Below are 10718 nucleotides of genomic sequence, written 5' to 3'. Positions count from 1 at the left end.
AGGGGCAAACCAAAACCGAGCCGTTCCGCTTGTGCTTGAGGTCACGCGGCGGAGCCCCGAGCGCCTCTGCGGGTCTTCGAGCTCCTCTTATAGGGGAATAGAGTGAGGGGGGGTGGTGGGGGTTTAGGGTCAAGGTTAGAAATTAAGATCAGGGTTTGTGTTGGGGGGGGTTAGAGGTGAGAGGTAGACTTTAGGGATTAAGGTTCGTGCGAAGGTTAGCGAGATGGGGATTGGGGTTACATTTGGGATTTCGGTTTAGAGGTTGGGGGTTAGGGTTAAGACGGTCAGGGGGTTAGAAAGGAGGGGAATTTTGGGGTTGGGGTCATCGGCTCATTTGAAGCCCCGAAAACGTGAGGGCGAGGACCTGACCGAAAGTCTTGATTGGTGCTTCTTTCGGCAAATTCAAGTGCGCCGACATTTGCCAGGAAAACACGTTGGCTCCACTTCGCTTTGGCCGGGGGGGGGTTGTTTTTTTTTTTTTTTTTTTGGGTCTTGTAAAAGTAAACGAGACACTTTGCCATCAAGTCTACTGCTTTATTTTTTCCATTTCCATCTTTGCTTTTCTAAGACAAGCGCGTCAAGTACGTTTTTTTTTTCTTTTTAGAGGAACAGAAGAAGAAGAAAAGAAGTGGTTGGGATGCTAAGTCATCATCGTGAGTAGCATCAGCACAGAATAGAAAAAAAAAAGGGGAGCCTCATTCAACTGAGGCTCTGGGCTACAAAAATACATCCAGGTCGACAACACACACACACACATGTGGCGCCAACCTTCACCCCCCCCCCCTCCCACTTGTTAGCAACATGTGTTGCAAAGTCTCTCTGCATCACCACGGTAACGGTGGGCGGAGGGGTGCGATCCCGCTTCAGGGGCCCAACGGAAGCCTCGATGGCACGACTTTTATTCGGAAAGGTTTCTTTTGTCACACGTCAAGCAAAAAGAGCGAGCGGGACATCTCGTCTCTGCCAAATGATCTGCTCCCCCCCCCCCCCCCCAAATGGCTTCGCTCAAACGTCTTTCTTCATCGCCGCTTTTTCAAATCGACCTTTCAAAACACGCCCGGTGCATTCTTCTTGATTGATCTCATGCCTCGTGTTCATTTCTTCATTGCACATTGTCAGATCAACAATATGAGCAAAACAATCTGAGCATTTTAGATTGACAACCTATTTCAAAACAACGAAAGAAGAGCTTTGTGAATTTATTCTAAATAAGTAGCACATGGACACAAATAATCATCCAAGCGCGCGGCCATGAAATAATTGGCTAACCTGCGACAAATAAATTCATGTGAAATGATGGATGCACTGAAAAATGAACATGAGTTCTTCCATTATTAAAATAAACTATTTCGCACACGCATTTCAACTCTTTTTTTATTTTATTTATAATAGTCTCATCTATAAGTGACCAGGGCCATCTGTCCATTAAAAAAAAAAATGAAATACAGGCAGAAAATGGATATTAAAAAAAAAAAAATCGCTGACTAGACCAATAAATCAATCAATCCAATGTGAGGTCTCTGAAGCGACAACGTCAAGGCGCGACGTGGCGCAGGAGGAGAACAGCAGCGCGGGAAGTGGCAGCGCCGCGTCCGCCTCCTCGGCACCGAAGTCGACCGCAAATGGAAATGAGGACGTGACGCCGGCGCAGCCGCAACAGAAGCCGCCGCCATGACGACGACGACGACTCCGCCGTGCAAAAGGTCACCAAAGGCGTTTGAATCAAGCCGGCGAAAGATTCGCCGCGTCATTTGACTCCGGTTGGTGCGTGCGTGTCGCCGTGGAAACCAAATCAACCCCACTCCAAATTCATTTCACTCGTTTTGTTTCCCGACAAAACGATTCGATGGCAAGTCTTCGACTGGAGGCCACGCGGTGGACGATTTGCTTTCCGGCCCGTAACCGATCAAGCAATGAATTGGCGGCAGACGGCAAGAAATCGGGACAGTGGAACCTGTTTTTTTTGTTGGGGCTTGTTGAGCCGTTTTGTGAAAATTGTTTTTCGGTCAAGCAGATCTCCGGAGATGGCGGCGTCGCATGGCTTTGGATTTGAGATCGGCACCGCTTCGGTGCCGAAGATCAAGAGGAGTGGGTGAATCTCAATTACGAGCGGCGAGATGCGAATGGCGAGCGCCGCGTCAAAAAGCCACTCGCCACCAAAAAAAAAGGTACGGTGTTTTTTCATAAGTTTGGGGAGTCTGGAGCCGATTGATTGGATTTGTATCGTTTCCAAAAGGGAAACGCTGCTTTGATTTTCAGACAATTTGCTTTCATTTCCGGAAAGAACGAGAAATTCCACCGTCGTTGAATTGCGATCGGTTTGGCATTTTGCGTGCTAACAGTTTTGTGGGGACCCTCGGGAGGAGAACCGTGTGTTCCCCAAAGGCATTCTGCGGAAGAACACCCCAAAGTCCCAAAACCGCAGGGAAAATCCTTGACACTTTTCTAAGGAACGATCTCGATCTCGGTACATTAAAATTCCGATCCGGTGATTCGGAAGGCTCGAAGTGCATGTCGTTATCATTTCCTTACTCGCGACTCCCTGACCGCGATAGAGCGACGGAAGTGGACTTTTTCGTGAACGACGTCGTACGCGATACAAAAGCCCCAATGTCGTGAATACGATTTTGATAGAGAGCCAACGTGAAACTGCCGAGCCTCAACGTATCGCTGTACGCCGCTTGCGTGTTTTTTTGCTGCTCCCTTTGTGTGAAGCTAACGGCCTTTGCTAAGGCTAAGCTAAGCGCTCGCTTTGTGGCAGAAAAGCAGCTCCAAGCCTCTCCATCGTACGATTGTTCGCAATCTGCCAAACAGATGAGTTGAGGTGAAATCACCAAACGTTTTTTGTTTTGTTTTTTCCCTGGCAAGTCAAAGCAAAAAATGGGCGGAACGGTGGCACCTATGTCGAAAAACGACTCGTGCGCCGTGGCCCCACCGTACTGATGATGATTGCGAGCAGCGGCTGAGTGAAATGAGCACAGGCCCGGTCGGCGTGTCCATTTTTCGCAAAACGGCAGCTAGAACAACACCTGTAAGGGCAAGGCCGGCGGGTGGGGGGGTGCCAGCAGGGCCGCGTGGTGCTGACTCAGCAGGGGGTGAAACTCCGTCGCCAGGGGATACGGGGCATCCAGGACGTGGATGGCCGGCGAGGCCAAGAAAGATGGCGGCGCGGGATTTAGAGCCACGGGGTGGGGGGCGAAGGCCGGCAGCAGGGGCCGGTAAGACGGGAGCGGGAGGGGCGGGGCCACCACGGAGAGATGGTACTGGATGATGCCGCGACGGAAGGAGAAGGACGAAGGCGGCGGCAGGAGGAGAGGAGCCCCCAGCGGGAGGCACCCTGGGGGGAGGCCCAGGGAGAAACGGGGCCTCTTCCCCGGGGAGGCGGGTTCCGCCGACCTGCCCCGCTGACGCTTCCCGCTCGCGTGCTCCTCGTTCGCCGAGCGCGCGGCCGACATCTTGTCCTTCCCGCGATGCGGAACGCCGTCACTCGGAGGCGGTTCGGGGTCTGAAACGGGGGCGTCCGCGTCAAGGAGTTCAGCGTGGGGAGAATCCACTCTTTGGATGCCTCCATGACATCGACGGCAGCCGTGCGGCGCCGCGCGAGCGGGACCAAAGCGCTCCGTCACGACATCGAGGCGGGACGGCGACCTTGTTTCGTGAGCGTCCGGACGCTCCGCGTTCCCGTCAGGCGACGGGTGGCTCGGACCGGTCGCCTCGCTGCCGTGTCCGCGTTTGATGACGTCCTCGGCGGGCGCGTCCACGACTTTGCTGTCGACAGAATGGACGCCGCTGCGGTTGGCATCCTGACACGCTTTGACCGTCCCGTTGGGCCAGAAGTGGCTCGGACGCGTCCGCTCACTGCCGTGTTGGACGCCGTGGTCATCACGAGCGGCGTCTTCGGAAGGCGTGTCGACGACCGCGGTGTCGAGGGCGTTGTCCCGATGTGCAGAATCTGTCCCGTCAGGCGAGAAGTGGCTCGGACGCGTCCCCTCACTGCCGTGTTGGACGCCGTGGTCATCATGAGCGGCGTCTTCGGAAGGCGTGTCGACGACCGCGGCGTCGAGGGCGTTGCCGCGACGTGCAGAATCTGTCCCGTCAGGCGAGAAGTGGCTCGGACGCGTCTCCTCACTGCCGTGTTGGCATTGGACGCCGTGGTCATCACGAGCGGCGTCTTCGGAAGGCGCGTCGACGACTGCGGCGTCGAGGGCGTTGTCCTGACGTGCAGAATCTGTCCTGTCAGGCGAGAAGTGGCTCGGACGCATCTCCTCACTGCCGTGTTGGCGTTGGACGCCGTGGTCATCACGAGCGGCGTCTTCGGAAGGCGCGTCGACGACCGCGGCGTCGAGGGCGTTGCCGCGACGTGCAGAATCTGTCCCGTCAGGCGAGAAGTGGCTCGGACGCGTCTCCTCACTGCCGTGGTGGCATTGGACGCCGTGGTCATCACGAGCGGCGTCTTCGGAAGGCGCGTCGACGACCGCGGCGTCGAGGGCGTTGTCCTGACGTGCAGAATCTGTCCTGTCAGGCGAGAAGTGGCTCGGACGCATCTCCTCACTGCCGTGTTGGCGTTGGACGCCGTGGTCATCACGAGCGGCGTCTTCGGAAGGCGTGTCGACGACCGCGGCGTCGAGGGCGTCGTCCCGACGTGCAGAATCTGTCCTGTCAGGCGAGAAGTGGCTCGGACGCGTCTCCTCGCTGCTCCCTTCGCTCGTTTCTGTCGAGTCCAAATTTCTCCCCAAACCGCTTCGTGTCGGTCCCGCTTTGCATTTCTTTGCGCTTTGCGGACGCTCTGTCCACTTCCTCTTGCGGCCGCTTGTCACTTGCCGCCAAAGATCCCGGCAGGCGAGCGCTGCGCTCGGGACGCCGGGCGTCCTTTCTTGCTTTTGTGCGTCGCAGGAGCCAATCGGTCCCGCCGCCGCCGTTTGTCGGCGAGCGCGCGCCGGGGCGCCAAAGGACAGCGGGACGGGGCTAATCGCCGCGTGGCATTTGAGACGGATTTGGCGCCGGCCCGCCCCGTCTCGGCGGGGGGGCGGGGCAACGCACGCGCTCGCCTCCCGAGCTTTTATCTCCGTCGGCTTCCCGCGGCCGTCGCCTTCCGGGCCGCGCTCGCGTCCGTCTCCATGTTTGCGGCCGGGCCCCGCGTCCGTGCCGGCGGGGGGGGCCGTAATTTCGGGATAGCGCGGCGTCCGGGGAGCGGGGCTAATGGCGCCCCCGCAGAGGAGCTTTGTGAGCGCGGGACCCCACCCGGAGGATGATTGCGGGCCGGCGCCCGCGTTGGCCCGCTTGGAGCGATTACGGCGCTTTGCGGTAAGGCGACATAATGGCGCGTCGTTCCGGACGATCCGTTCCTCCTCCGCCTCCTCCTCCTCGGGCCGCCGCCCTTTTTGGGGGCCCCCAATCAAACGACTTAATCGTGTCTTTTCCCGCCCCTCGTCCGTGCCGACGTGGTCCCTTTCCAGCCTCGCCATTTTGCCGAGAGCGCTTCTTATCCCGCTGCCCCTTTGCCCTTTCCCGCTCGTCTCCTCCGCGCTTTTCCTTCTCCCCCTCTTCCTCTTCCTCTTCCTCCTCTTCCTCCTCCTCCTCAAGCCAGCACGGGTAGATTTGGAAGCGCTGGCGTGCGTAAATGCGGCGCCCGCTTTGCCAGCCGCTTGCAGGGGATTTCCCGCCTGTCCTCCTCGATTCTCATCCGACTTGGCCTCGCCGCCTCCCCCGCCGCGTTCCCGCTCGCGTTGGCGGCCGGCTCGTTCGATCACTGCCGACTTTATCCCTCCCAGCGCTCGCCCGCGGCCGCGCGCGTGCGCTCGGAAGTCGTACAGCAGCGGGTTGACGCTGTAGGAAAGCGAGGGCGACGTGCGGGTGCGGCGGAGCATCTCCGAGGGCCACGGCAGGACGTGGCTGCCGTCGCGGCTCAGGACGGGACAAAAGGCTTCCGAGGGCCGACCCGGAGGCCATGTCGGGGTTTGTTTCGGACTCGAGTCTTGGGTTTGCTTCTCGGCTTTTGCTTTTTGGAGCTCGGCGGGGGCGGAAAAATGTCGCGGTTCGGCCAAGTCGGGTCGGTCGGAGGTTTCGAAGGCGGGACTTTGACACTTGAAAGGCGGCGGTGGCGGCGGATCCCCGCTGGGCGCGCGATGACCGGCGGCAGTCGGTCGGCTCCCGGTCCCGCTTCTTAGACTTTCGGTTCCGTTCTCGGCACCGGTCCCGGTCCCGCGTGCGCCTCCCTTCTGGCTTCCTGTCTCATTTTGGTGGCAACCTTCAGCTCCATCTTGCTCTCGAGCGGCGCACCTTAGCATGATTTCAAGCGCCGCCCCCCTCTGCCAAGTAGCTCGGGCTCCAGTCCCGATGACGCCGCCCTCTTGGATGACTCTTGCGCCGAGCCCAGGAAACGGCACGGCTCCCGTTCCGCCGAGGTCCCGGTCGCCGGTCAAGTGGGCGCCGCACGCAGTCCCTGGACCGATTCGAGGTCCCGTGGCGCTCGGACCCACAAGTCGGACTCCGGTCCCACTTCCGTCACCACCTGGGGTGACTTCAGTTTCAGTCGCGGTTTGAGCAAAGCTCGGGGCTCTGGTACGAGCTCCTGGCCCACGCTCGCCATCAGTTCTACTTCGGTCTTCAGCCCAAGTCCCACTTCCCCCGCTTGACTGGACGCTTGGACTTTGACGACCGTCCTGGGCTCTCGTCCAACCCCCTTCCTTGCTTCGGTCTCCCGTGGAACTTTGAGCTCCAGTAAGCCGGCCGTCGATCACTCGGAGGTCTTGATTTCCGCTCACTTTGGCCCCGAGCCGACTCCCGCTTCCATCTTTGGCTGCGGTTCCACGCCGCCGGTCGCATAAAGACGGGATGCCTTTCGGCTCGTCATCCGGCTCTCGGGTCCGAGCGCGGACGCGCGGCGTCGAGGAGATCTGCTTCTCATCCGGCGTTGCGCTTTCGCCGTCCCGCGAGCTCCGCCCGGCTTGGATAAAGACGGCGGCCGCCCGGTGCAGGAGAACGCAGCTCCTCTTGGGCAGCGAGAAGCAAACGGGGCGCCCCCTGTTGGCGGCGGAGGCTTTTTTTTCACCGTTAGCGGGCCGCTCGTCGTCGTTGTTGGCTCGTATGGCGTCGCTGAAGAAAGCGGTCGCCCAAGGGAGCTTGTGAAAGGCGCCGCTTTGGCCGGCGGCGCCGTTTTCGGGGGCGATGTAGCCCGGCGTGACGATGTTTGCGTTGCGTCGTTGGGACGGGTGCCGCGTGTCGCTCGCGAGTCCGCTTCCCGGCGAGCTCTGAGGATCTGCGAGGGAGAAGAAGAACGAGACGAGGATGACAAGAGAGAGCTTACGTCGACATCTCCCCGGAAAAGGCAAACCAAAATCAAGATGAGAGGAGGGAGGATTTGATTTCAGGCCCGAGGATCGAGCAACGTGACCCCTCCCGATGTGATTTGGGCGCTCTGATGAATGTGAGGCTCGCCTTTCATTTTCCTCACAAGATCCGTTTCTGCGGATGCGCTTTTGCGCCATCGTCAGCGATGGGCCAGAAGTTTGTTTGGCGGCCGACGGGGGGGGTCGCTTCAAAGCCACTCCCTCATCCGCGGCTTCCTCCCGCACCTCCTCCTTCTCTCTCCCTTCAACATTGGACTGCTCCTCCTCCATTTTTTTTCTTCCTGGCCCTTGTTGTCCTTGGACTCTTCCTTTTTTGTTCTCGCAAAGCTCCTCCCACCTCAAGCTCCTTCTAAGCCTCCTCCTCAAGCTCCATTTCTTCCGAGACGACCTCCTCCTCCTCCTTCTCAACTTCTTCTTTCTCCCCCTTACTTCAAATTGTCTCATTGCCAACTTTCTTCTGCCCCCCCCCCCCGAGCCTCCCCCCCCCTCCTCCTGGAATTGCTCCTCCACCGAAATGGCGTCTTAAGCGACGCCCTTCACCTCCCACTTCCAAACCTTCTCCCACATCTTCTTTTTCCTCCTCTTAAGCCCCCCCCCTCCTCCTCCTCGTGAGTGCAGTTGTATAAAACAAACATTTCCAGCCATTGGGGGAAAATGAAAAGCCCATTTCAAAGTCTCCATGATGAGCCTTTCTTTGAAACACTTCATTTATTTTCGTTACTGGCTGATAACTGAGACCCCCCCCCCCCCCCCCATAAACGGGAACCAAACAATCTCGCTGTTCATCCAACGGTCACGTCATTAGATGGCCAGTTTCAGCACATCTGAATTGCAGCACAGGAGTTGGAAAGGCTCCATCGGCAAGAGTGCGACCGGAAGCTTCGTCGAACTCGATTGCTGGCCGCTCGCCGCCTCAACCCCGACGAGGACAAGAATGAAAGCGGCAGGCCGCATGAAGAAGCCCCCCCCCCTCCCCCCCTCCCCCAATGATCAAAGTTTGACGGCATCTTGCGCATCACGTGCCATAGGTGACATTTCTAAGCAGTTTAGCGGCGCTCATCCGTGTCGTTGTGCCCGCTTGCGAGCGCTCGCTGGTTTGGGCCAAATCCCGAGCAGGAATTTGTTCAAGTGAGAGGCCTGCAATTTGCCTGGACGGCCTTCGTCAAGTCTTTGAGGAGCTCCTTACCTGGCCCCGGAGCGCCCACGCCGTGGCTGCTGTCCTTCTCCGCGGCGCTCGCCGGCTCCACCGCCACGGTGGTGGAGCGGAACATGGGGCCCGAACCCGAGGCGCTAACGGGAAAGGGGGCAGGGTGAGGGTGAGAAAGAGGGCGCAAGCTGCAAATCAATTTGCTCACGCGCGGCTCTTCTCTGGCTCTGCGACGGCGGCGGTCGGTTTGCACGGCAGTTGGGGTTTGCCTCCCCCCCCAAATGGCAAAGTAGCCTCAGCGAAAAGCCCAAATCGGCCTCATCGCATGAGAACCACCAGCCGTCGATTGCACATTTGCGGCGGCAACGGCAAACGCGTTTGCTAATTGGTGGTTGGAGCCGTCGAGCGCCCGATCAATCCCGCGACCGCGATCGTGGGATTGATCGGTCAACAATCGGATACGAGCGCGAGTGGCTCGGCGACACGGATTGGATCGTTTTTACGCCGACGTGCCGGTCTGTGGCTTGCGCTCTCTCGCCTTCTTCGCGCTCGGGGACAATTTTGAGGGCGTACCCGGAGAAAAGCCACGCGGGGAAAACGCACAAACCCCACCCCGGGGGGACGGCCGCGCCCTCCAATCAAACCTCGCACCTCCGCCTCTAAAATGTCACTCTCATCTCAAGTTGTTGTTGAAATAAATAAATGAATCCGACAAATGTTCACGAATACAAGCGTTGTGTGTTTTCAGCTTCTTATTTCCACTGGGGAAGGAGAAAAGTCGTTTTCAAGCGTCTCGCTCACCGGCGCCGGTCGGCTTTGTCCTCACGCCGCGAGCGATGCCGCAGCCTCTTGCGCAGCAGCCGCTCGTCCCGGCGCTCCTCCCTTTGCCTCCGGCAGGCCGCCGCCCGCTGGAACTCGCGCTGCTTCAGCTCCTTCAGACGCTGAAACGACGTCCGATCGGCAGCGGAGAAGAAATGGAAAGTAACAAGTTTTTGGGTGAGTCACTTTGTGCGGATGGAGCGCGCGCGCGCGCGTTAGCTCGCGCGTGGCCGTCGTATGAGCGCGCGTGAGGGATAGCGTGCCTGTCGGTGTGTGTGCTCGGCAGTTTGTTGGGGTGTGAGTCGGGGAGGGAGGAGAAGTCCATCAGCGGGTGGAAAGAAGAAGCGTGTCAATATTTGAGGTGCGTGCGGTCGTTTATCAACGGCGAAGCTTTCCGCGACCCTCCAAGTACGCGCGCGCGCTCAAGCGTCGGCTTTAGTGAAGTCCGGCTTAATTCCAGCGCGGAGCGCTCTGCGGCGCCGAGATAGCGACGCGTCCGCAAATAATCACGCCAGCCGCAAGAACGTGCGCTCCATCGTACGGCCCCAGAATAAAAACAGGAATTTAAAAAAATTGAGATATATATACATTTTTATTTATGTCAAACATTAACGCTCACCGACACACAGCGCATGGTCGGAGTCAAAGCTTCTTTCGTCTTCTGATGTCATGATGACTTTTAAAATCATATTGCATCATTTAATGTTCATTTTCATTTTAGTCTTGAAAGGACCTTTTGCCGCTTTCAAATCAAATATTCATGGACTGACCGATATGTTTTGAGTCTACATTTCAATAAATCATGCAGCCAATCCGAATAAAATTGAGAAGCTTGATTTTTTTTTTTTTTTTACATCATTCAAAATATCCATCATCCATTTTCTGATCCGCTTGATCCTCAGGAGGGTCGCGGGGCGTGCCGCAGCCTATCCCGGCCATCTTCGGGCAGTAGGCGAAGGACACCCTGAACCGGTCGCCAGCCAATCGCAGGGCACGCATAGACCAACAACCATCCGCGCTCACAATCACACGTAGGGACAATTTAGAATGTTCGGTCGGCCTGCCATGCATGTTTAGGGAATGTGGGAAGGAAAGCGGAGTACCCGGAGAAAAGCCGGGCAGAAGGGGAGGACCTGCAAACTCCACACAGGAAGGAGCCAGAATCGAAGCCACGACCTCTGCACTGTGAGGTCGACACGCTCTCTCTCTCTCTCTCTCTCTCTCTCTTTCTATATATATATTCTGTATATATAAACGATGGGAGAAAAGTCCCAACTTCAAGGTGTGTTAAGTGCTCCATTCGCATGGCGTCCCAAAGCTCGGCAAGCGCCTTTTTTGTCTCCGGCGTGGAACAAAAGACACGTGGAGGCGGCGGAAGGCGGAAGGCGGCCCACTCGCTCTCG

At 57.9% G+C, this 10718-nt stretch overlaps 1 protein-coding gene and 1 long non-coding RNA gene across 2 annotated transcripts in view; one reads left to right on the top strand and one right to left on the bottom strand.

The window, feature by feature from the left end:
* Positions 1-520: 520 nt before the first annotated feature.
* Positions 521-10718, bottom strand: part of LOC147198782 (uncharacterized) — a 30495-nt gene continuing 20297 nt past the window's right edge. Inside the window, exons 3-5 of the mRNA XM_086122200.1 lie at positions 9298-9437; positions 8536-8639; positions 521-7258 (exon numbers count right to left, since the gene is read on the bottom strand). Coding sequence (XP_085978326.1) covers positions 3018-7258; positions 8536-8639; positions 9298-9437 — 4485 coding nt within the window. The 3' untranslated portion in view covers positions 521-3017. The remainder of the gene's footprint in view (positions 7259-8535; positions 8640-9297; positions 9438-10718) is intronic.
* LOC147198783 (uncharacterized) lies at positions 2020-10698 on the top strand. Its single transcript, XR_015102068.1, has 3 exons — positions 2020-2168; positions 9245-9492; positions 10218-10698. It is a non-coding gene; the product is annotated as an uncharacterized LOC147198783 (long non-coding RNA).

Source organism: Hippocampus guttulatus, chromosome 10 (assembly GCF_054856545.1).
Source record: "Hippocampus guttulatus isolate MCC_2025c chromosome 10, RoL_Hgut_1.0, whole genome shotgun sequence".
In the NCBI taxonomy this organism is placed as follows: Eukaryota; Metazoa; Chordata; class Actinopteri; order Syngnathiformes; family Syngnathidae; genus Hippocampus; species Hippocampus guttulatus.
Note: the sequence above shows the minus strand (reverse complement) of the source record. Positions and strands in the feature narration are given on the sequence as shown.